Source organism: Erpetoichthys calabaricus, chromosome 7 (genome assembly GCF_900747795.2).
Source record: "Erpetoichthys calabaricus chromosome 7, fErpCal1.3, whole genome shotgun sequence".
NCBI lineage: Eukaryota > Metazoa > Chordata > Cladistia > Polypteriformes > Polypteridae > Erpetoichthys > Erpetoichthys calabaricus.
Window position 1 is genome coordinate 141,371,689 of NC_041400.2, and position 27,760 is coordinate 141,399,448.

General features: G+C 40.2%; 1 protein-coding gene across 2 annotated transcripts in view; it reads left to right on the top strand.

Moving 5' to 3' along the window:
- cwc27 (CWC27 spliceosome associated cyclophilin) overlaps nucleotides 1–27,760 on the top strand; it is a 300,868-nt gene that overhangs the window by 27,108 nt on the left and 246,000 nt on the right. For both annotated transcript variants that reach the window (XM_051929698.1, XM_028805469.2), the window contains exons 3-4: nucleotides 1,889–2,001; nucleotides 9,371–9,514. In XM_051929698.1, coding sequence (XP_051785658.1) covers nucleotides 1,889–2,001; nucleotides 9,371–9,514 — 257 coding nt within the window. The remainder of the gene's footprint in view (nucleotides 1–1,888; nucleotides 2,002–9,370; nucleotides 9,515–27,760) is intronic.

A 27,760-nucleotide genomic window follows, 5' to 3' on the forward strand; every position in this document is an offset into this window, starting at 1 on the left:
TTTATCTCGCGAATATGTTATTGCAATCCTTAACGGGAGCGTTTCAATAAACTGATTGAAAATAGTTTTGCATTTACCTTTTTAGTAAAAGGCGAGCTTTTAAGCCTGAGAAATCACCCCGTAAATGCACACTATTAATTGCACATGTGTTAATATGTATGCTTACACAGTATTAAAAGACAGTGAACAACGTCAGTTACCTTTGTTCCCGCGTTTGATAAAAGGTGAGCTTTTAAGCCTGAGAAATGACCCCGTAAATGCACACGTTTAATTGCACATGTGTTAATATGTATGCGTACACAGTATTAAAAGACAGTCAAAAATTAACGTCATTTACCTTCGTTCCCGCGTGTGACTCGTGCTGTAAATCTCTTCCTTGTTTTTAGTTCACGTGATTACGTGGAAGGCGTGATGACGCGATACGTGACTCCGCCTCCTCCATTACAGTGTATGGACAAAAAATATGTTCCAGTTATGACCATTACGCTTTGAATTTCGAAATGAAACCTGCCTAACTTTTGTAAGTAAGCTGTAAGGAATGAGCCTGCCAAATTTCAGCCTTCCACCTACACGGGAAGTTGGAGAATTAGTGATGAGTGAGTCAGTCAGTCAGTGAGTGAGTCAGTCAGTCAGTCAGTCAGTCAGTGAGGGCTTTGCCTTTTATTATTATATATATATATATAATATACGTATATATATATATATATGTATGTATGTATGTATGTATGTATGTATGTGTATATATATATATATATATATATATATATATATATATATATATAATATATATATATAATATATATAAAATATATTTTTAATTCCACGTGGGTTTCTGGAACATGTGCTGTTATACACATTTGATTGGCTGGCTGTCCGTATTACAGTCTTTGATCTATTGAGTATGTCCGAATTCCTTCTTTTCCCAGGCTGTAAACCAATTTGGCAATTTCTTGTCCTAGGTGCCCACCCATTTGCTGGTTATAAAGTAATCAATATGACCAAAGCATCCTAGCCATTTCCTGGGCTTCTGCTTATTTGCACAGATGTTTAATATAATACAATTCAGAAAAAGAATATGCTTTGATGTTAAATTCCCCATGCAGGTGTCCTGTATTTAAGTTCGTCTTTTTATGTCTTGAGCAAAATATAATGAAAATGTAGGTGTCTATTTTAAAAAAATTGCAGATTTTACACACCAGCACAGAAGTGAAAGCGGTGAGTACGGTGAGCTGTATGGATTTGAGGCGGAGATCAAATTTGTCAAACTACTGTCCTGTACAACAAGACAACAGGATACCAGGCTGTGTATCATGGCAATATGTGTAATTATGGCTTCAAATAACAACAGTTGTTTAAAAATGTCTGTCACTGCCAGTATGTTTTAACAGTACAATAGGAGTAGAGATAAACTACTATAAATTAGATTTAGAAATAGCTGTGGTATGGGGGACATTCTGAAAATGTACAATTTTCTAATGAAATAAGCTCCATATTAATTTCATTTTTTGGAGATTAAATGCCTATTTGTACTTTAAAGCAAGGCAAAGTTTTGTCAGTAGTAGATTGTGTTCATTATTAGTAATGTACATTCTTAATATTTTACAAATAATGCATTTGAAAAAGTGTTAAAGGTTATTTCCAGTTGACAAGGAAAGCCAGTTAAGGCTCTATATCCTTTCATTTGATGTTTGAATATGTGTAAAGTTTTGTGTTTTAAGTTTTTGTGCTATCAATTTATTACCAGTGTGCTACTAAATAAATTAATAGCTTAAGTTAATTTGAAAAAATGTTGAACTGTTTGAAGTGATGTATTGATTAATTTATTGTATGTGTATTAGCATTACAACTGTAAATGTGAGCAATCAGACGAGTTACTGATTTGTTTTAGGTTATTACAACACCACCATATTTCATCGGGTTGTACCAGATTTCATTGTGCAGGGTGGAGACCCTACTGGAACTGGAAGTGGAGGAGAGTCCGTCTATGGCCAGCCCTTCAAGGTGATAATTATTATATCTCTGTTTTGTTGGTTGACACTGTTGATACATTGATTAACACTGTTACTGGTACTTTTCTGTGCCAGGAGTATGACTTTGAATTGTGCTTAACAATGTTCTTTGGAATTTGCAAATTGCCTGTTTATATAGGGTTTTTTTCCAGTTACTTCAGTTTTTCCCCCAAATCACAAAGATCTGCAGGTTTTTGTTTATGTCCGATTCTAAACTGACCAGCTTTAAGTGAATATGGGAGAGTACATGTACGTGCCCTGGAGAAGATTAACGTACTAAGGTTGGTAATTGACTTGCATCTAATGCTTATACAAAATAGATTCTAGTGAACTGTACTTGTAACTAAATTAAAAATTCAATAAGTTCTTAAGCTAAAATTGACAAAGCTAAAACGTATGCTTATGCAGTTAATAAAAGGTAAAGATGATTTTTTTTGGGGAGTTTAAAAATAAAACTAAATGTAAAGTAGAATAAATACCTTTTTTGTTTGTTTTAGAATATTTTTTGAAAACACCAAATTAACAATATAAAGACAAGGTGCAGTTTACACATACTTTTTTTTCCATCAGTGGACAACATTAAGTTTTTGTGCCATTCTTTAAATCCATCTCTGTAGCTATAGACAATATTCAGCCACATATTCACAATTAATAAAAACAGGCAAACTCTCAGTGATAATGAAGCCAGATTCCAACCATTTTTGCAAATAGTCACACACATGGAAGATTCAGTAGCAATACTAATACTAACTAAAGCAGTTAGAATAGAGCTCCTTGTGAATAGGACAACTAGCTGCTCTGCAAACTCAGTTGTAGCTGAGTAATGTGACAAAAAGATTTTTTTCATCATATTTTGAAAACTTTTCAATTCCTGTCTCACGTTTCCTGTCATCCTACATTTACATAGATTGTTGTAGACACATAACACACATGAAATATATGTATTCCAAAAAACGATATATTATTTACCCTATACAACTCCAGGCACCTCACACACAGATAAACAGACTTGAGCTCTGAGAATCTTCTGTGTGATTTGAGCTGCGTTGGTGTGGGGATGGGATAGCAGGCTGCTTGCTGCTTGTGCGGATTGACACATTTGCAAAACAAAAGATGGTAATGGAGAGGTGCAAAGAAATTTAAGGTGCCCTGGGATTACGAGTTTTTTCATAGGCTTCATGGATTCTAGTGTTAAGGGCCTTAGATTGAACAAATTTCAAAATGTGTGATGTGAAAGGCATACTAGGTGTTTACCTTAAACAACAAAAGATATTTACTTTACTTTTTGATTTTTGTTTTGCTGGCTACTTTTATTTGAACATGGTAGACTTACATAGATATATCTATGTTTTAGATCTATTACTAACAAAATTTTAAATATTTTTGTTGTCAAGAAAAATATAAAGGCTTTGTGGAAATTGTAATGATCTCACCTTTCCATATCAGTTTTGCCAAGAAATTAAAATTCTCCCCACCCATCCCAAGCAAACACGCTTTTGTGACAAGTTTGTTGAAGACAGTACAGAGCACCCTGACAAATACAAGAAATCCATTAGCTTAAATGAATTTTTCTGCTTGATCTTTCCAAAAAAACAAGTGATGAGTGATGCCTAAGCTATAGAAGACTGCTTATAAACATTTTAAATAGGTTGTGGGCAGATTTATAACTGTTCATTTTACAGAAAGCAGATGGGGAAGTGGATTTCTACACTATACTACAGCGGTGCAAAAAAATTTCCCCTCTAGTATGAACCGAATGCAGAATACATGCATGTAGAAGTACTGAAGAAGACTACCTATTTATAAGCAGTATAAGCAACTCCATAGCATAGCCCAAACTGTAAAAATGAGGTCCCTCCCTATTTGAAAGCTGTTGGAATGATAGGTAAGAAAAAAAATTAATTAGTGTTTCTTTTTGTAGAAGCTGAACATTTTACTTCTGTGGAAATTAATGTATATTTGTATGTATATTTTCCAGGGGAATTATTGCAGTGTGTACTGCAATTTCTAATGCATTGAAGGTTCCCAAGAGCTCAGTGGCCTCCATAATTTTTAAATGGAAAACGTTTCGAACGACCACAACTTCTCGGCCAACAGTGTTGACAGTAAGCTACTCCTGCGTATTTGAGTGGCCCGACTTCAATTCAGTCTAAGGGTGTACTCACACTAGCAATTTGTTCCATGCCTGAGCACGTTTAGTCTGAATGTAATATTCCCAAAGTCTAGTTCATTTGGCTAGTGTGATCTCTCCATGCTGGGCCAACGGTACCATGCACTGGCCCGCTTGGAAGAGATGGTCCTGGGCACATTTCAGTAGGATTCAGGAACAGCGTGATTGCTAAACGTGCCAGAGCATGAAATATAAACATAAAAACAGGTTTTTATTCTCGCCTTACAAATGAACAAGAAAAGCTGCAAATTCGTCCCTTAACATCATTTGTCTCCATAAAATTCTCCTCATACATGCAGCACGATTAACAGCAAAAAAAAGCACCCTCAATCTGTAAGTGGATAGAATGTTATCCTGCCCTACACGACTCCAAAAAAACATAAAATAAGGAAATTCATCCTGACATGCATGCTGTCACTCCGTGTTTGGATCTTTTTTTTTGGCTTTACACAAAGTCGCATGGTGATGAAGAAAGTGTGCCAGGGCCCAGAAAGTTAAAGCACAGTGTGAGTGCAGGCCAGCGTGGGAGTATGAAGTGGGGGACAGTTGTGCTCGGGCATGGTACAGAACAAACGTGCCTAGCGTGAGTATACCCTAAGATCTCTGGCGAGGCATCATATTCAAGAAGACTCCAGGCAGTATTGTGTAATGGGTCTGAATACTTATGTCAATGTGATATTTCAGTTTTTTACTTTTTTTTTAATTTTCAGCAATTTCTAAATTCTTGTTTTTGTTTTGTCAGGGTGTGTTCAGTATTGTTTGATGTGGAAAAATAAATTTTAAACGATTTTAGCTCAAGGCTGCAACATAATAAAATGTGTAAAACGCAAAGGAGTCCAAATACTTTCTGAAGGCACTGTATATAATACAGTATGGTTGTGATCTCTACTGAACCTTTGATGTATAATCATATTCTGTTTTATAATTATGTAGCTTATATGATTTTTTTCTTTTACCTAGCAGTCAGTTCTCTGTTCACAATAAATAAAAAGTAATAATTTGAAAAACACAAAAGGCTCACCTAAGGTTTCTCTGGGAATCAAAAGTGCTTTATAGATTAACTGAGTTGACCCTATTGAGTAAATGTAAATTGTTACAGTTTCAGGTAATACAGCCAATCCCAAAGCAATTTACAATGCCTAAATGTGTAGCCAAAAGATACTCATGCCAATTTATATTGTTCAGTGGTTGAAACTAATCCTAGATACCATTTTTAGTTAGTAGAAGTATATTAGATAGACAGAGTTTAATTCTAAACTGTATTAGTGCTTTGTAGAAAATGAAGAATTTGCCTTTTATTCACTGACTATGAAGTGATGAGTTGCCTGCGTGTTACTGATGTACAGTGAGTACGAGGACTCTACATGCCATTATCATGTCAGACCTTTTTGCACCTTTAATAATATATTCTAACTAGAAATATAGTATTTAGGTATAGAAACTAATGGACACTTTTTATGAAAAACAATACAATAAAATGTGGGGTTTATGTTCAGATATCAATAATCATAATTCAAGTAATATAAAGTCAATGTGCTTTAACCTGACATCATTTGAAGCAATTCTTATTTTCCTGAGACAAAATCAGGTGTTTTTCTAAAGTTCTGCTTGTTACTGAGTGCAATAAGAAATATTATGAAATGTGATTTTTGAAAGGTACACATCAGAATAAAGATAGAAGTGAGCTTTGACGGTATATATGCATGTATTACTGAGCAATTTGGAAGCTATCCTTATCAGGTGGAGGAAATTTGACATTGCAAAGATTACAATATCCCAAAACAGATGATGGAGCCAGGATAAAGCTCCAAATGGTGGTTACCAACAGGTCAATGACAAACTTATAATGAACTGACATCTTTTGTTTTGTAAATGTGTTGATCAGCACAAGCAGAAAGTGGCCTGCTGTCTCACCCTCATCATTGTAGACACGGAACACACATGAAATGAATGTGTTCCAAATCTTCTTCTTTTTCTTTTGGCTGCTCCCGTTAGGGGTTGCCACTGCGGATCATCTTCAATATCTTTCTGTCCTCTGCATCTTGCTCTGTTACTCCCATCACCTGCATGTCCTCTCTCACCACATCCATAAACCTTTGCTTAGGCCTTCCTCTTTTCCTCTTCCCTGGCAGCTCTATCCTTAGCATCCTTCTCCCAATATACTCAGCATCTCTCCTCTGCACATGTCCAAACCAACTTAATCTCACCTCTCTGACTTTGTCTCCCAACCGTCCAACTTGAGCTGACCCTCTAATGTACTCATTTCTAATCCTATCCTTCCTCATCACACCCAGTGCAAATCTCAGCATCTTTAACTCTTCTACCTCCAGCTCTGTCTCCTGCTTTCTGGTCAGTGTCACCGTCTCCAACCCATATAACATAGCTGGTCTCACTACTGTCCTGTAGACCTTCCCTTTCACTCTTGCTGATATCTGTCTGTCACAAATTACTCCTGACACTCTTCTCCACCCATTCCACCCTGCCTGCACTCTCTTTTTCACCTCTCTTCCGCAATCCCCATTACTCTGTACTGTTGATCCCAAGTATTTAAACTCATCCACCTTTGCCAACTCTACTCCCTGCATCCTCACCATTCCAATGACCTCCCTCTCATTTACACACATGTATTCTGTCTTGTTCCTACTGACCTTCATTCCTCTCCTCTCTAGAGCATATCTCCCCCTATCCAGGGTCTCCTCAACCTGTTCCCTACTATCGCTACAGATCACAATGTCATCCGCAAACATCATAGTCCACGGGGACTCCTGTCTAATCTCGTCTGTCAACCTGTCCATCACCATGGCAAATAAGAAAGGGCTCAGAGCTGATCCCTGATGTAATCCCGCCTTCAACTTGAATGCATCCGTCACTCCTACTGCAGACCTCACTACTGTCACACTTTCCTTGTACATATCCTGTACAACTCTTATGTACTTCTCTGCCACTCCCGACTTCCTCATACAGTACCACAGCTCCTCTTGAGGCACACTGTCATATGCTTTCTCCAGGTCCACAAAGACGCAATGCAACTCCTTCTGGCCTTCTCTAAACTTCTCCATCAACATCCTCAGAGCAAACGTTGCATCTGTGGTGCTCTTTCTTGGTATGAAACCATACTGCTGCTCACTAATCATCACCTCTCTTCTTAACCTAGCTTCCACTACTCTTTCCCATATCTTCATGCTGTGGCTCATCAATTTTATAACACTATGTTATTTACTCTATACAACTCCAGGCACTTCACACACAGATAAACAAGACTGGGAGAACTTTTTGCCCGAGTTGAGCTCCATCATGATGGGATAGCAAGCTGCTTGTGCTGATCAACACATTTACAAAACAAAAGATACTAATGGAGAGGTGCAAAGGAATTTTAGGTGGCCTGGGATTATGAGTTTTTTCCTAGGCTTCAGGAATTCTAGTGTTAAGAGGAGACATGATTGCAATGTTTATAATAATGAAAGGAATTAATACAGTAGATTCCAGTTGTGACTTTAACATAAATTCTAGTATACAAATATGGGAACACGGTGGGAAACTTGTTAAGGGCAGATTTTGCATAAGTGTTATGAAATTTTTCTTTACATAAAGAACTCATAGAGACTTAGAATATAATACCAAGTAGTGCAATGGAGACTTTGACCTCAGCAACCTTCAAATCTTGACTTAATGTTATTTTGGATAATCTAGGTGAATAGGATGAATGAGCTTGTTGGGCTGAATTTCCTGTTTTTCTGTAGCACTGAATTGTGTTCACAAATAAAAGTTAGTAGTTGTGGAGTACAGTAATCCCTCCTCCATCGCGGGGGTTGCGTTCCAGAGCCACCCGCGAAATAAGAAAATCCGCGAAGTAGAAACCATATGTTTATATGGTTATTTTTATATTGTCATGCTTGGGTCACAGATTTGCGCAGAAACACAGGAGGTTGTAGAGAGACATGAACTTTATTCAAACACTGCAAACAAACATTTGTCTCTTTTTCAAAAGTTTAAACTGTGCTCCATGACAGGACAGAGATGACAGTTCCGTCTCACAATTAAAAGAATGCAAACATATCTTCCTCTTCAAATGAGTGCTTGTCAGGAGCAGTGACTGTCACAGAGATAGAGAGAAAAGCAAACAGATCAATAGGGCTGTTTTTCTTTTAAGTATGTGAAGCACCGCGGCACAAAGCTGTTGAAGGCGGCAGCTCACACCCCCTCCGTCAGGAGCAGACAAAGAGTTTGTTTTTCAATCAAAAATCAATACGTGCCCTTCGAGCTTTTAAGTATGCGAAGCTCCGTGCAGCATGTCGTTTCAGGAAGCAGCTGCACAAAAGATAGCAACGTGAAGATAATCTTTCAGCATTTTTAGACGAGCGTCCGTATCGTCTAGGTCTGCGAACAGCCCCCCTGCTCAATCCCCCTACGTCGGGATCAGAGAAAGTCAGCGCAAGAGAAAGAGAAATGTAAGCTGGGTAGCTTCTCAGCCATCTGCCAATAGCGTCCCTTGTATGAAATCAACTGGGCAAACCAACTGAGGAAGCATGTACCAGAAATTAAAAGACCCATTGTTCGCAGAAATCCGCGAAGCAGCGAAAAATCCGCGATATATATTTAAATATGCTTACATATAAAATCCGCGATGGAGTGAAGCCGCGAAAGGCGAAGCACGATATAGCGAGGGATTACTGTAGTTTCTCAACTAATTTATCTTGCCATCATGAAAAGGAAACTGAATAGTGCCAAATATACAGACATTAGAATCCCACTCATACCAAATTAGTAAACTTAATACTATTTTTTTTTTTTCATTCATTATTGAACTGTCTTCAGCACTATATTTCAAGTGTGTACTTTTAACTCCAGAGGGAGCAGAATGTGGGAGGGGAGGGCATTGTGAAATCTGATCTGTTGCAAAAGTGTGTACTTGCCTTTTATTTTAATAACAGTCTAGACTATATTACTACTACTATAGATCAGAGTCAAATGTTTCTGAAGTTTATATTAATGTTAGCAATTATTCTGGGGAATTTTTGTTTTATCAGAGATAGAATATGTAGTTTGATGCATCTTTCTTTGTTGGAATAATTTTCAGTAAGCCAAGAGAAAGATGAAGTGAATAAGAATTATGAGCCTTTTATATTTAGTTTTGTTTTATTTGAAAGACTATAAGAATGATTTGTTTTGATTTCAATGTTATACCTTGCAGGATGAATTTCATTCCAGGCTGCGTTTTAACAGAAGAGGATTAGTTGCCATGGCAAATGCAGGACCCCATGATAATGGAAGTCAGTTTTTTTTTACACTAGGACGGGCAGATGAACTTAACAATAAACACACCATATTTGGAAAGGTAATACATTGACTGCATAAAACACTTAATTTGAACTGTTTGTTTTAAATGAGGAGATTTAATGAAGTATTAAAACAATTTATTATTTGAGTTATTTATATTCCTCTTGGGAAGGTTTTTATTTTCAATAAAATATGCAAATATAACTGGGAGTGGCACTTTAGCATTGTAAATTTGTGTATCAAAGTAATTCCTTTAAGTGTACCTTCATAAAATATGTTTATAGTTCATATTCATAACTATGATTATGATTCAAAACGGAAGAAGGGTTTTTTCCACAAATAAAATTATGAAAATTTAGGCAGTAGAAGGGAGATGCCCATTAAGTGGTGTGAAGAACGTTGTGCTCTGGTCTACACCAAAACAAGCGCGACTGGGTATTCTGAGGTAGAGATTAGAAAGATGGAGGAAGTACATTTTGCCAACATTTTATGTTGAATATGTGGATAAAAGCCTTCTCATGCTGGGAAGGTAACACCCAGTCGTTAATAAGATCAGTTTAGACCAGGGGTGTCAAACTCCAGGCCTGGAGGTCCGCAGTGGGAGCAGGTTTTCATTCTTACCCTTTTCCTAATCCGTGACCTAGTTTCACTGACAATTAACTTCTTTTTCCTTTCATTTTAATAGACCTGTTTTTGAGGATTCAGTACTCTGAATTGATTTTTTTTCTTCATTAAATGACAGCCAAACAGAAATGAGACATGAAACAAGCCAACAGATAACCAGCTAAATTGGGACTTCAAACACCAACCAGTTTCTTAATGAGAAGCTGATTCTTGCTGTTAATTAAACTCGTTATTTTATTCCATGGCTTCTTGCTGCTCTCATTTTGCCACAGCAGACTTTTCCAAAACTGTTGATTTTCCGTTTTTTCTAAGACCATCAAAATGTTTTGATGACCTGAGAGATTGACCTTTCTGAGGCTGTCCCTTTTCTTTATATCAGATATTGTGTGATGGGCACAGGTGAGCTGGTCTTTTGGCGGCTTGTTTTGTGTCTCCTAATTGTTTGGCTTAGTCAAGTTAATTAAAACTAAGGGAAAAGAAGTTAATTAGTAGGAAAAACTGGTCACTAATTAAGAAGATGGTTACAATAAAAGGTTTGGCTTGACTTCTCACTACATTCATAATGACTAACATGGTACAACAACCTGGTAATAAATAACTCTGCAACCCTATATGGGACAATGGGTTTAATCACAAAATAGTGAAGGAAATCTTTAACAAAAGAAACAAAAAAATTAAAGTGTGAAAAGGCAAGAATTGAACCTAGATCAACTTTGTTTAAAGTAGGTCTGCTAACCATTCCACCACCATCAATTTGTCAGGTGCTGTTTAGATCAAAGTGTACTATTTTATGACATCCCTACATCCCCCACTGCTTCCAGTGGGTGTTATCAAGATGACACAGTGCCCGAGTTATCCTCCATTTTTCATTAAATTCTGTGCATCTGTTTTGCACAATGTCAGAACAAATATACAATATATGGCCAAAAGATTGTAAACACTTGACCATCACACCTATATGAGGTTGATGGACATCCTATCCCCAAATCATGGGCATTAATAAGATGCTGACCTTTCCTATGCAGCTATAACAGCCGCTCCTCTTTTGGGAAAGATTTCTGCAAGTTTTGTTTTGTGTGTCTGTAGAAATTTGTGCCCATTGAGCCAACAGGACAATTGTAAGTTCAGGTACTGATCATCAATGTGAGAACCTGCCTTTCTGTCATTTTCAATTCATCCCAAATTTGTTTAGTAGGGTTGTGGACCAAGCTCTCTGCAGGCCACTCATGTTCCTCCTCACCAACCTTGTAAAACCGTGTGGCACAGTCATGCTGAAACAGAAAAGGACCTTCCCAAACTGTTTCCACAAATTTAGAAGGACAGAATTGTAAAATGTTTTTGTATGCTTTAGCATTAACTAGTGCTGGGCGGTATGACCAAAATTCTATATCACAGTATTTTTCCAGATTGTACCGGTTTCATGGTATTCGACGGTATTTTTTTCCCATGCATGAGTTAATCACATTTTCCACTGCAATTACTGCAGTAGACTGGCTAAGAATAACCTATTCCACTGTCATGAGAATTGTACATTGTACAAAATAACATTTTAATGTGACACAAGTATTAATACAGGTTTGCATGGCTCCATAAAGTGATAGTTTTCAAAGGGGGGGTGGGGGCACTAATGAAGAGAAGGAATCACACTGCATGACAGTTGCTGTCAAAATATAGAACCTTTCTATTGAACAAATTTTGCAAACTGCTTAAACTAAAACTTTGACAACAAATTGTCAACCATCCAAAGAGGCATTTAGTTGTATTGCACTGAACATGTCTTAGAAAAGGAATAAATGGCAAATATTTTTTGTAAACCAACTACACTTTGTTAATGTTAACAATCTCTGTCCACTGACATGTTAAAGTGACTTTTTAAGCAACTTTACCATCATTAAACTGTGTAATATATAAACTAATAAATAATAACAATAAAATAAATAATAGTGCAACTTCCAGTAATAATACTATTACATCAAAACTTCAAGCCCAGGTACATTACACAGTATTCACCAAACTAAAATAAAACAAGTGCAACAAGATGACATCTTTACCAACTGAACCGTCATTATTGCAAATTGCATTAATATAGACCTTGCTTCAAGCTAAGCTATATATATGTGTATATATATATATATATATATATATATATATATATATAAATAATAAAACTGCAACTTGCATTTATATTACTATTTATTGTTTAGTGGGTCAAAAAAAACAAAAAAAAAATGGTCCGTTTTTAAATCCAGTTCGCCGTGTCTGTCTTCGTGGGCGCGGTTGCTCGACCGCAGGGAGTTGATGAGGTGATTGGGGCAAGTCGCATCTGATCATTCTCAATTGCTTCGTCGGCTTAGTGTGGCGTGTGAATAAGGTGCTGAGCCCACGGACGGAGACGTATATTTATGGGCCGGCAGGATGGGGGAAGGAAAAAAGAAAAGATAGAACACAAGGAGTGTGGTGGCAGCCAAAACAGGGGTTGGCAGAAAGCAGTTTGTGCTGCAAAGGCTCCGTCAGCAACGCCAGTGAAGGGTGAGCTGTGGAGACAGAAGGTGGTGTGCTACGATCTGGTGAGGAGAGAGACTGCATTTTAACGGATATATTTATTATGGATTTTATCCCCACATTTCACTGGCTTTATGGATTTGCTATTTATGTGGGTACTGTATTTTTCTGAATACTGTCCAACGGACACTTTTGGTTTTACTTTGACTGTTTTTAACAAAAGCACTTGAGCACTTTCCAATATCCCCTGGCTTCAATGAGATTTCTCAGCTCATCTTGGTCATAACTATCGACGGTGTTGGTTCAACAGACTCCCATGTGGGAAGAGGGAGTCTGTAGGGGACCGGCACCGTCACAGTATTACACAGTAACCAGATACATTACACAGTATTGAAAAAAAAATAAAATAAAACAAGTACAACTTGGCTTGCAGTATTATCCAGTAGTATAGGAATAGTATTCATACATTTGAACATAATGCTCCACATCCGACCTTTTAAAACCAAAGTATCTACAGATAACAGACACAGCACCTTTTTTCGTCAAAAGTTCTTCTGTGTTATCATGTTCAACTTTATCGTCTGCTACAGCTTCAGTTTCAGAATGTTCCCTGTCCATTTTCACCGCTCAATACCTCCACTAACACATGTACTCTGTTGGATGCGTATTTTGCGGTGCACCAGTGAAAAAGGTCCCCCTTAAACAGTTTCCCACTGCGCCACGTTCTGAATGTTGTTTAGGCTATTTAAACCGGTGTTCCGGTATAAGAAAAATCCATATCATAACAAAAATTAAAAAACGGTTTTTGGTATGAACCGGTATACCGCCCAGCACTAGCATTAACAATACCCTTTCACTAGAACCAAGAAGCTTAACCCAAACCCAGAAAAACAGCCTTGGTCAGTTTTCTGTCCTCTACCAAATTTTATAATAAACACCATGCAGTCCAGAAGGTAGCATTCTTCTGGCATCCACCAAACCCAGATTCACTTATCAGGCAGCCAGATAGTGGAGAGTAATTTATCACTTCAGAGAACATGTTTATGCTACTCCAGAGTCCAATGGCATCCTGCTTTAAACCACTCCAGCTAACTTTTGGCATTTTGCTTAACAATCTTAGCCTTGTGTGTTGTGTTCGGTCATGGAAACCCATTTCATGAAACTCCTGACACAGTTCTTGTTATGATGTTTGTTCCTGAAGCAATTTGGATCTCTGTTTTGAGTGATGCAACAGAGGACAATTGATTTTTATGTGTTATGTGGTTCAGCACTCGCCAAGCCCATCTCTGTGAATTTGCATGGTCTACCACTTGGAGACTGAGCTGTTGTTGATCCTAGATGCTTCAACTTCACAATAATGGCACTTATTATTGAAGGGGGCAGATCTAGCAAAGCAGAAATTTTTGTGTACTGACTTGTGGAAAAGCTGGAATCCTATGACATTGTGATGTTTAATGTCACTGAGCTCTTCAGTATGATCCAGTCTACTGCCAGTATTTGTCAATGGAGATTGCATGACTATGTGCTTGATTTTATTCCCTTGTTAATATTGTTATTTCTGTTAATGAAAATTAAAACAAAATATGTCAATAATGAAAAATTAATTGTTTTGTTAACTAGCACTAAGACAAGTTAGACAATGAATGAATGGCGTAACATTCGGGTGCGTTCAGTGACTAAATTAACTGTTACGAAAGTTGGAACACTACACATTTTTAATTACTTAATTGAAGAGTTGGTTATTAAGTTTTTTTGTTTATTAATTAGTTTTGTAATATTCATATTCAGAAGTAATAGCAATAATTAAATTCAAGTACACTTCTTAGTAGAGTACATTAAACATGCTTTTTAACAGTACTTTACAATAGATAGCTTTCATACACAGCAGATTGCAATTCAATTGATGTAAAAATGGCATTGATTGATGTGTGTTAGAGTTTGAGGGTCGGTGACTAATTTTTGTTCGGTTTTGTTATACATAACATTTTTGAAAGTTTACCCAATAGAGTAGTATATAAGTAATTGAAAAATAAACTGCTCAAAAAAATTAAAAGAATACTTCGAAAACATATCAGATCTCAATGGGGGAAAAAAAAACCCATGGATATCTATACTGACATGGACTGGGTAATATGTTAGGAACGAATGGATGCCACATGAAAATGAAAACTATCAACCTACAGAGAGCTGAATTCAAAGACACCCCGAAAATCAAAGTGAAAGAATGATGTGGCAGGCTAGTCCATTTTGCCGAAATTTCATTGCAGCAACTCCAAATTGTACTCAGTAGTTTGTATGGCCCCACATGCTTACAGTGGTGTGAAAAACTATTTGCCCCCTTCCTGATTTCTTATTCTTTTGCATGTTTGTCACACAAAATGTTTCTGATCATCAAACACATTTAACCATTAGTCAAATATAACACAAGTAAACACAAAATGTAGTTTGTAAATGGTGGTTTTTATTATTTAGGGAGAAAAAAAAAATCCAAACCTGCTTGGCCCTGTGTGAAAAAGTAATTGCCCCCTGAACCTAATAACTGGTTGGGCCACCCTTAGCAGCAATAACTGCAATCAAGCGTTTGCGATAACTTGCAATGAGTCTTTTACAGCGCTCTGGAGGAATTTTGGCCCACTCATCTTTGCAAAATTGTTGTAATTCAGCTTTATTTGAGGGTTTTCTAGCATGAACCGCCTTTTTAAGGTCATGCCATAGCATCTCAATTGGATTCAGGTCAGGACTTTGACTAGGCCACTCCAAAGTCTTCATTTTGTTTTTCTTCAGCCATTCAGAGGTGGATTTGCTGGTGTGTTTTAGGTCATTGTCCTGTTGCAGCACCCAAGATCGCTTCAGCTTGAGTTGACGAACAGATGGCCGGACATTCTCCTTCAGGATTTTTTGGTAGACAGTAGAATTCATGGTTCCATCTATCACAGCAAGCCTTCCAGGTCCTGAAGCAGCAAAACAACCCCAGACCATCACACTACCACCACCATATTTTACTGTTGGTATGATGTTCTTTTTCTAAAATGCTATGTTCCTTTTACGCCAGATGTAACGGGACATTTGCCTTCCAAAAAGTTCAACTTTTGACTCATCAGTCCACAAGGTATTTTCCCAAAAGTCTTGGCAAACATTGAGATGTTTCTTAGCAAAATTGAGACGAGCCCTAATGTTCTTTTTGCTTAACAGTGGTTTGCGTCTTGGAAATCTGCCATGCAGGCCGTTTTTGCCCAGTCTCTTTCTTATGGTGGAGTCATGAACACTGACCTTAATTGAGGCAAGTGAGGCCTGCAGTTCTTTAGACGTTGTCCTGGGGTCTTTTGTGACCTCTCGGATGAGTCGTCTCTGCGCTCTTGGGGTAATTTTGGTTGGCCGGCCACTCCTGGGAAGGTTCACCACTGTTCCATGTTTTTGCCATTTGTGGATAATGGCTCTCACTGTGGTTCGCTGGAGTCCCAAAGCTTTAGAAATGGCTTTATAACCTTTACCAGACTGATAGATCTCAATTACTTCTGTTCTCATTTGTTCCTGAATTTCTTTGGATCTTGGCATGATGTCTAGCTTTTGAGGTGCTTTTGGTCTACTTCTCTGTGTCAGGCAGCTCCTATTTAAGTGATTTCTTGATTGAAACAGGTGTGGCAGTAATCAGGCCTGGGGGTGGCTACGGAAATTGAACTCAGGTGTGATACACCACAGTTAGGTTATTTTTTAACAAGGGGGCAATTACTTTTTCACACAGGGCCATGTAGGTTTGGATTTTTTTTCTCCCTAAATAATAAACACCATCATTTAAAAACTGAAAAACAAAAGAAGAAAAACAAAATGAAGACTTTGGAGTGGCCTAGTCAAAGTCCTGACCTGAATCCAATTGAGATGCTATGGCATGACCTTAAAAAGGCGGTTCATGCTAGAAAACCCTCAAATAAAGCTGAATTACAACAATTTTGCAAAGATGAGTGGGCCAAAATTCCTCCAGAGCGCTGTAAAAGACTCATTGCAAGTTATCGCAAACGCTTGATTGCAGTTATTGCTGCTAAGGGTGGCCCAACCAGTTATTAGGTTCAGGGGGCAATTACTTTTTCACACAGGGCCAAGTAGGTTTGGATTTTTTTTTCTCCCTAAATAATAAAAACCACCATTTACAAACTACATTTTGTGTTTACTTGTGTTATATTTGAGTAATGGTTAAATGTGTTTGATGATCAGAAACATTTTGTGTGTCAAACATGCAAAAGAATAAGAAATCAGGAAGGGGGCAAATAGTTTTTCACACCACTGTATATGCATGCCTGACAACATCAGAGCAAGCTCCTAATGAGACAACGGATGGTGTCCTGGGGGATCTCCTCCCAGATCTGGACCAGGGCATCACTGAGCTCTTGGACAGTCTGAGGTGCAGCCTGGCTGCGCTGGATAGACCAAAACATAATGTCCCAGAGGTTTTCTATTGGATTTAGGTCAGGTGAGAATGGTTGCCAGTCAATGGTATCAATTCCTTCATTCTTCAGAAACTACCTGCATACTCTTGTCACATGAGGCCGGGCATTGTCATGTACCAGGAGGAACCCCAGGACCCACTGCACCAGCATAGGGTCTGACAATGGGTCAAGGATTTCATCCCGATACCTAATGGCAGTCAACATGCCGTTGTCGAGCCTGTAGAGGTCTGTGCGTCCCTCCATGGATATGCCTCCCCAGACCGTCACTGGCCCAACACCAAACCGGTCTTGCTGAACGATATTACAGGCAGCATAACGTTCTCCACAGTTTCTCCAGACCCTTTCACGTCTGTCACATCTGCTCAGGATGAACCTACTATCATCTGTGAAAAGCACAGGGTGTCAGTGGTGGACCTGCCAATTCTGGTATTCTATGGCAAATGACAATCAAGCTCCACAGTGCTGGGCAATGAGCACAGGGCCCACTAGAAAATGTCGTGCCCTCAGGCCACCCTCAGGAAGTCTGTTTCTGATTGTTTGGTCAGAGACATTCACACCAGTGGCCTGCTGGAGGTCATTTTGTAGGGCTCTCGTAGTGCTCATCCTGTTCGTCCTTGCCCAAAGGAGCAGATACCGGTCCTGCTGATGGGTTAAGGACCTTCTACGGCCCTGTCCAGCTCTCCTACCTGTCTCCTGGAATCTCCTCCACACCCTTGAGACTATGCTGGCAGACAGAGCAAACCTTCTGACAATGGCTCGTATTGATGTGCCATCCTGGAGAAGTTGGACTACCTGTGCAACCTCTCTAGGGTCCAGGTATTGCCTCATGCTACCAGTAGTCACAGTGACCATAGCCAAATGCAAAATTAGTGAAAAAACAGTCAGAAAAGATGAGGAGGGAAAAATGTCAGTGGCCTCTACCTGTTAAACCATTCCTGTTCTGGGGGTTGTCTCATTGGTGCCCCTCTAGTGCACCTGTTGTTAATTTCATTAACACCATAGCAGCTGGAAACTGATTAGCAACCCCTCTTCTACTTAACTGACCAGATCAATATCCCAGAAGTTTCATTGACTTGATGCTATATTCTGATTAAAAAGTGTTCCTTTAATTTTTTTGAGCAGTATATATTAATACAGACCGATATGAGCATCATATTAATATTACTCTATGAAAGGAGAAAAAGAACTGTGTTTCCCATCTAGCTATTAATATTAGTTAAAACACAGTAATTCGTTGAAATTATATAAATAAGTAAGAACTTGGAAAGGAACAGATTTATTGTATAATGAGAATATGAATGGTACACAGTGGGCAAGAAGATCAGGAGCTTGGTGCTATTGTTTGTATATATCTGGAACTCAAAGATCAGCAGCTGGGTTCAAGAGATCAGGGGCTCAAGCCACTGAAGCCTCACACCCCCCAACACCACTGTCCACTTTTAAGCCTGTTCCATGTTTATATCAGTTAAGGCAGCTTCACCTTTCCTGTGTAATAAATTACTTCAAACACCATTTAGCTCATCCATCCATCCATTCTCTTCCGCTTATCCGAGGTCGGGTCGCGGGGGCAGCAGCTTGAGCAGAGATGCCCAGACTTCCCTCTCCCCGGCCACTTCTTCTAGCTCTTCCGGGAGAATCCCGAGGCGTTCCCCGGCCAGCCGGGAGACATAGTCCCTCCAGCGTGTCCTGGGTCTTCCCCGGGGCCTCCTCCCGGTTGGACGTGCCCGGAACACCTCCCCAGGGAGGCGTCCAGGAGGCATCCTGATCAGATGCCCGAGCCACCTCATCTGACTCCTCTCGATGCGGAGGAGCAGCGGCTCTACTCTGAGCCCCTCCCGGATAACTGAGCTTCTCACCCTATCTTTAAGGGAGAGCCCAGACAACCTGCGGAGGAAACTCATTTCAGCCGCTTGTATTCGCGATCTCGTTCTTTCGGTCACTACCCATAGCTCATGACCATAGGTGAGGGTAGGAACATAGATCGACCGGTAAATTGAGAGCTTTGCCTTATGGCTCAGCTCCTTTTTCACCACGACGGACCGATGCAGAGCCCGCATCACTGCGGACGCCGCACCGATCCGCCTGTCAATCTCACGCTCCATTCTTCCCTCACTCGTGAACAAGACCCCGAGATACTTGAACTCCTCCACTTGAGGCAGGATCTCTCTCCCAACCCTGAGAGGGCACTCCACCCTTCTCCGGCTGAGGACCATGGTCTCGGATTTGGAGGTGCTGATTCCCATCCCAGCCGCTTCACACTCAGCTGCGAACCGATCCAGAGAGAGCTGAAGATCACGGCCTGATGAAGCAAACAGGACAACATCATCTGCAAAAAGCAGTGACCCAATCCTAAGTCCACCAAACCGGACTCCCTCAACACCCTGGCTGCGCCTAGAAATTCTGTCCATAAAAGTTATGAACAGAATCGGTGACAAAGGGCAGCCCTGGCGGAGTCCAACTCTCACTGGAAACGGGTTTGACTTACTGCCGGCAATGCGGACCAAGCTCTGACACCGGTCGTACAGGGACCGAACCGCCCTTATCAGGGGGTCCGGTACTCCATACTCCCGGAGCACCCCCCACAGGATCCCCCGAGGAACACTGTCGAACGCCTTTTCCATGTCCACAAAACACATGTAGACTGGTTGGGCGAACTCCCATGCACCCTCCAGGACTCTGCTAAGGGTGTAGAGCTGGTCCACTGTTCCGCGACCAGGACGAAAACCACACTGTTCCTCCTGAATCCGAGGTTCGACTATCCGACGGACCCTCCTCTCCAGAACCCCCGAATAGACTTTTCCAGGGAGGCTGAGGAGTGTGATCCCTCTGTAGTTGGAACACACCCTCCGGTCCCCCTTCTTAAAGAGGGGGACCACCACCCCGGTCTGCCAATCCAGAGGCACTGTCCCTGATGTCCATGCGATGTTGTAGAGACGTGTCAACCAAGACAGCCCTACAACATCCAGAGCCTTGAGGAACTCCGGGCGTATCTCATCCACCCCCGGGGCCCTGCCACCAAGGAGTTTTTTGACCACCTCGGTGACCTCAGTCCCAGAGATGGGGAAGCCCACCTCCGAGTCCCCAGGCTCTGCTTCCTCATTGGAAGGCATGTTATTGGGATTGAGGAGGTCTTCGAAGTACTCCCCCCACCGACTCACAACGTCCCAAGTCGAGGTCAGCAGCGCACCATCACCACCATATACAGTGTTGACACTGCACTGCTTCCCCCTCCTGAGACGCCGGACAGTGGACCAGAATCTCCTCGAAGCCGTCCGAAAGTCATTCTCCATGGCCTCCCCAAACTCCTCCCATGCCCGAGTTTTTGCCTCAGCAACCACTGAAGCTGCATTCCGCTTGGCCTGCCGGTACCTATTAGCTGCCTCCAGAGTTCCACAGGACAAAAGGGACCGGTAGGACTCCTTCTTCAGCTTGACGGCATCCCTCACCGCCGGTGTCCACCAATGGGTTCGGGGATTGCCGCCACGACAGGCACCGACCACCTTACGGCCACAGCTCCGGTCAGCCGCCTCAACAATAGAGGCACGGAACATGGCCCATTCGGACTCAATGTCCCCCACCTCCCTCGGGACATGGTCGAAGTTCTGCCGGAGGTGGGAGTTGAAGCTACTTCTTGTTTTGTTTGTTCTGTTTTGTTCTGTTCTTTATTTCGTCTTATACGATTTCTCGTATTAGAAATTTGTTCGTTTTCGCATACCCCTTGGGGTCAGAGCGCAGGGTCAGCCATTGTACAGCGCCCCTGGAGCAGTTACAGGTTAAGGGTCTTGCTCAAGGGCCCAGCAGAGTAGGATCTCTTTTGGCAGTGATGGGGATTCGAACCAGCAACCTTCAGGATACCAGCGCAGATCCTTAGCCTCAGAGCCACCACTCCACCCCCCAGAGCCAGACGTTCCCCCTACCAGGCCTGACCGGCATCCTCCCCCACCATCGAAGCCAACTCACCACCAGGTGGTGATCAGTTGATAGCTCCGCCCCTCTCTTCACCCAAGTGTCCAAGACATGTGGCCGCAAGTCCGACGACACGACCACAAAGTCGATCATCGAACTGAGGCCTAGGGTGTCCTGGTGCCAAGTGCACATATGAACACCCCTATGCTTGAACATGGTGTTTGTTATGGACAATCCGTGACGAGCACAGAAGTCCAATAACAAAACACCACTCGGGTTCTGATCGGGGGGCCATTCCTCCCAATCACGCCCTTCCAGGTCTCACTGTCATTGCCCACGTGAGCATTGAAGTCCCCCAGCAGTACGAGGGAGTCCCCAGAAGGTATGCCCTCTAGCACACCCTCTAGGGACTCCAAAAAGGGTGGGTACTCTGAACTGCTGTTCGGTGCATACGCACAAACAACAGTTAGGACCCGTCCCCCCACCCAAAGGCGGAGGGAGGCTACCCTCTCGTCTACCGGGGTAAACCCCAATGTACAGGCTCCAAGTCGGGGGGCAATAAATATACCCACACCCGCTCGGCACCTCTCACCGGGGGCAACTCCAGGGTGGTAGAGACTCCAGCCCCTCTCAAGGAGATTGGTTCCAGAGTCCAAGCTGTGCGTTGAGGTGAGCCCGACTATATCTAGCCGGAACCTCTCAACCTCGCGCACAAGCTCAGGCTCCTTCCCCTTCAGAGAGGTGACATTCCACGTCCCAAGAGCCAGCTTCTGTAGCCGAGGATCGGACCGCCAAGGTCCCCGCCTTCGGCCACCACCCAACTCACACTGCACCCGACCTCCTTGGCCCCTCCCATAGGTGGTGAGCTCATGGGAAGGGGGACCCACGTTGCCTCTTCGGGCTGTGCCCGGCCGAGCCCCATGGGTGCAAGCCCGGCCACCAGGCGCTCGCCAACGAGCCCCACCTCCAGGCCTGGCTCCAGAGGGGGGCCCCGGTGACCCGCGTCCGGGCAAGGGAAAACGCCGTCCAAATTTTTTACTCGTCATAGGAGGTCTGTTGAACCGCACTTTGTCACATCCCTCACCTAGGACCAGTTTGCCTTGGGTGGCCCTACCAGGGGCATAGCGCCCCGGACAACAGAGCTCCTTGGATCATTGGGACACGCAAACCACGATACCACCATTTAGCTGCAGGTTGAAAATGTCAATTCTTTACAATAACAATCTACAGATACTATTGTTCAATCAGTTCAGTCTTATATATGCTTACATAATTTCTTTTCGCTTCCATTTATTTCCAGAGAGGTGACTTTTTTTGTGGTCTGCTAGTTAACTTACCTAAAGCAGCAGGAGAAGTGTATTGAGCTTGCATGTTCCCCCATAAGTGTATGTGGACTGAGTGAGTGTCACTTCAGATATTTTTTTATAGCTGAACGAGCTGTATATACCCGGCGTTGCCTGGGGCAGAAGTAACCTAATCGGTCAAACACTTACATATATACCAAAGTAAACCTAATCGGTCAAACAGTTACATATATAAAAAAACCGAACCTAATCGGACAAACAGCTAATCTATATACATAAGCAAACCTAATTGGTCAAACAGTTACATAAATACAAAAGCAAACCTAATCAATCAAACAGCTTCATATATACAGAAGCGAACCTAATTGGTCAAACAGTTATGCATGTGCAGAATGATTTTACAAACATTATGCGTGTTAACAATCATTAAAAAGAAAAGATTGAGGAACTGTTCTTCTATATGTGATGAAGCCACTAATAAGACAGATTTTTTTCAGGACCCAGCTGTTTCATAACTAAACTACTGCCACCCCAAAGTAATGCCTAATAGTGGTTTTTGGGGTAGCTGTGGAATAAAAAGGGTGTTTTTTAGTCAGTAAGAATCTGACACTACCCTTCAGTACGGGCTGAAGGGTGCCTATGTAAGGTTTTACATCCTTCCCGTATGGAAAAAAAAACATACTAAACTTTTTTTTCATCATTACACATAATCTCAGTTAAATGGAAGTACGCATTCTCAATTTATTTTTATCTAATTTTTACTTTTTCACAAAGCCATCCCATGCCAATTTGTATGAATAAACTTTTGCTAGAGAGTTAGCAAAAGTTTATTCATGCACATATTTTAATACGGATAATCTATCTCTAATCAAGGTTCTCATTTTCATTCTAATTTAAAATAATAATAGATACTAATTTTTTTCTTCTGTTTTAGAAAAACCAATCTATGCCACCTACGTCTTCGTCAAGTCAGCTTCATCCAGCTTCATCACATATAGAAGAAGAGTTCCTCAATCTTTTCTTTTTAATGATTGTTAACACGCATAATCTTTGTAAAATTATTCTGCACATGCATAACTGTTTGACCAATTAGGTTCGCTTCTGTATATATGAAGCTGTTTCATCGATTAGGTTTGCTTTTGTATTTATGTAACTGTTTGACCAATTAGGTTTGCTTGTGTATATAGATTAGCTGTTTGTCCGATTAGGTTCGCTTCTGTATATATGAAGCTGTTTGTCCTATTAGGTTCGGTTTTTTTATATATGTAACTGTTTGACCGATTAGGTTTACTTTGGTATATATGTAAGTGTTTGACCGATTAGGTTACTTCTGCCCCGGGCAACGCCGGGTATATACAGCTCGTATATATATATATATATATATATATATATAGCAAAATACCCGCGCTTCGCAGCGGAGAAGTAGTGTGTTAAAGAGGTTATGAAAAAAAAAGGAAACATTTTAAAAATAACGTAACATGATTGTCAATGTAATTGTGTTGTCATTGTTATAACTGTTGCTGTCTTTTATATATATATATATATATATATATATATATATATATATAGAGAGAGAGATATATATATATATATAGAGATATATATATATATATATATAGAGATATATATATATATATATATTATATATATTATATATATAATATACACACACACATAAACATTTATATACATATACATATATATACATATCTACATATACACATGTACATATATATACACACACATACATAAACACACACATAAGACTTACTGAGTGAAACGGGCTTTCATTGACAATCATGTTACGTTATTTTTAAAATGTTTCCTTTTTTTTTCATAACCTCTTTAACACACTACTTCTCCGCTGCGAAGCGCGGGTATTTTGCTAGTATATATATATATATATATATATATATATATATATATATATATATATATATATATATATATATATATATATATATATACATATACACACATACATGCAGTTTTAATAACACAGAAATCAATATAAACATTAACATCATTATCATATGAGAATATGAAGTAATATATAAGAAGCACATTTCATATAAATATAAATTATTAAACAGTAAAATCTTCTTCTGTAATTTGCTACCGTGGCAATTTGTGTGTCTGTCCAGGATTTTAAATGACCTGTAGCTCGCAAACCGTTGCACCTATACACTTGAAATGTGGTACACATATAGTACGTCACGTCTACTATCCACTTTATGGGTGATGATTGTTTTAGTCTTTTTATCTTTTTTTATTTTATTGTACAATCAAGTCCTATCTGCGCACAGCAGGGCAGCCGTGGGCGGATGTGTATGGTGTATTCACTCGATGTTATCGTGCATTGCGCTGTCAGTGGTATTTTGATAAAAGAATTTGAACAACATATAAGAAGCGTATAAATTATTAAACAGTAAAACATTAACATTTAAGAAGTAAAGTTACATTAAGTACTACTGCTGTGCCTTCGGGTATACCTCATTTTTTGTTTGCCCATTACATGCTTAAATGTATACATTTTTTGGTGCACCTACCCGAGAACACGCGACATATAACCGAGCGTGGGAGAAGCATGAATTTTAAACACGCGTTGAGTTGATGTGCTGGTCTCCCTCGTGAAATAACTGGTAATGTTTGACTAAAATGTACAGCGAGTAAAACGACATTAGCTCCTTTTTTTTTTTTTTTACGATCTCTGAGATGTTGCTTTTTTCGGTTCAAGGCTTCATAAGCTCTTTTATGTTGTATGGTGTACTTATCCCAAACCATCATCTTTGAATGTTGCAAGACTTTCGCCTTGTATGTAGATCGGGGTAATTACATTCATTGCATTCCTAGTCTGAATCACAATCTGATTGTATGGGTGGTTACCTGGCACTGTAGGGTTGCCACCCGTCCTTTAAAATACGGAATCGTGCCGCGTTTGAGAATGAAATTGCGCGTCCCGTTTTGAATCAATACTGGACGGGATTTATCCCGTATTTTTTTTATCATTTTTTTTTTAAAGCAGCGTCTCATGCAAATCATCCCACACGCATTTTATGAAGATGCCTCCTTTCCTACTTTTGATTGGGTAATACTTGATGTCATCGTTAGTTTGATTGGTGTTTTTAACTGTCCAGTGAGGAGGGCGTGTCTTTCAACGGAATGAAAAAAAGGCCCACCCGACGACCCACCCATTCCATTTTTATATATATAGATATTCAGAGTGTTCCACTAAGCACTCTCATTTGCCAAAATTGGCTAATTCTACATGTGTTGTTAAGTTACATCCTCCTAGTTTAGGCTTAAATGGAGCTACCCAGGTTTTGCATGTTGCTTACTAAGTGAATAATCTTGAGATGTTGCTATAACAAAAAATTGCAGAAATATGGTATACTGTATGCATGGAAAAGCTTTTATCTCTATTTCATTTATTATTATTACTAACATAATTCAAGGGGTAACTAGGGTGGAGTGGTGGCTCTGAGGCTAAGGATCTGCACTGGCATACCGATGTTTGCCGGTTTGAATCCCCGTCACTGCCAAAAAAAAGAGCCTACTCTGCTGGGCCCTTGAGCAAGGCCCTTAACCTGTAATTGCTCCAGGGGCGCTGTACAATGGCTGACCCTGCGCTCTGACCCAAAGGGGTATGCGAAAACTAACAAATTCCTAATACAAGAAATTGTATAAGGTGAAATAAAGAACATAAACAACAAAAAAAAAAACATTTTTCAAAAAATAGTCAAACAAAGAATTCCCTGTAAAAAATAAATTTTCAAAGTTTCAAAATGAGTAGATAATATGCAGACCATCTCAAGAGAAATCAAAAATAAATACAAAACAATAATATGTGTATGGTGACCTTACTGCCTGCAAAGGGATTCTCAACAATAAAATAAGAAATTGTTTCTGAAATTAATTAACCATTTGCTTAAACTTGTTGCAGGTTTGATTCATTCATTGTTTGGTTTTATTAGAACCCTTAAACTGTTATATTATTATCAGAAAAGTTGATAGGTACAAAATGAATGATACACAATTTGATGACAATAAAGAAACTGTGTCCGTGTGAACGTTTTTGATGTGACAAAAACTAAAACTTAATTGTTGAAAAACTAAAAATATAGAAAAACAAAAGAAAACAAAGAAAATCTAAAATTAGAACATGGCAAAAAACTAAAAATTAATAAAATCTAAATAATTAATTCAAAAACTAAATAAATACTACAACAGAAAATATCTTAAAACTAGAAAAATACTGCCTGTTTACAATAAACTAAACTAAATAATATGAATAGGTGTCAGTCTTACATTCATATTTGAACTGAGCATTAGCTTTTCATAGGAAATGTTTTTTGGGGAGCTACAAAAGGTCACTGATCTTGTATCAGTTCAGGAAATGTACAGACTTAACACTAGAATCCCTGAAGCCAGAATACTTTATCAGCATGCCCATGTTGATCAAACACAGGAAGCTCTGCAGACTTTACGCTGTAGGAAGATAAGTAAATAAATCAAGGTAAATAACATTCGATCTGGCTTTTATATAAGTAACATATAAATGTTTTGCATATAAAAACTATCGCAAAACATAATCACAAACAGGATTTTGCACGATACCTTGGTGAACTCTGTAAGCCCTGCTGTTTTGTTGGAGGACACGCTTGTGTCAGATTCACTGGCAGGATGACACCCGACCTCATGCTGCTTCCAAACTGTGCCATCTTTCGCCTTTACACCTGGTGCAGCTGCGTTGTTCTTATGTGTGAGTGGATGGTTCTTGTGGGGAGGGCTTCTGCACTTTTTTTCCGATGTAGAATCCTCATCCTCATCTGAGTTCACTTCTATTATAGCATGTCTGAAAACAGCAGTGTCAGATCAGGGGGAACATGAATGTGACTGAGAGAATAAAACTGAATTAAAAAAGAAGAAAATGCCAACTTTTATAAGTGCCATAAATTTATCCCGGCTGTTACAGACTCGTTACGAACCCGTTTCCAGTGAGAGTTGGACTCCGCCAGGGCTGCCCTTTGTCACCGATTCTGTTCATAACTTTTATGGACAGAATTTCTAGGCACAGCCAGGGTGTTGAGGGGGTCCGGTTTGGTGGACTCAGGATTGGGTCACTGCTTTCTGCAGATGATGTTGTCCTGTTTGCTTCATCAGGCGGTGATCTTCAGCTCTCTCTGGATCGGTTCGCAGCTGAGTGTGAAGCGGCTGGGATGGGAATCAGCACCTCCAAATCCGAGACCATGGTCCTCAGCCGGAAAAGGGTGGAGTGCCCTCTCAGGGTTGGGAGTGAGATCCTGCCCCAAGTGGAGGAGTTCAAGGATCTTGGGGTCTTGTTCACGAGTGAGGGGAGAATGGAGCGTGAGATCGACAGGCGGATTGGTGCGGCGTCCGCAGTGATGCAGGCTCTGCATCGGTCTGTCGTGGTGAAAAAGGAGCTGAGCCATAAGGCAAAGCTCTCAATTTACCGGTCGATCTATGTTCCTACCCTCACCTATGGTCATGAGCTATGGGTAGTGA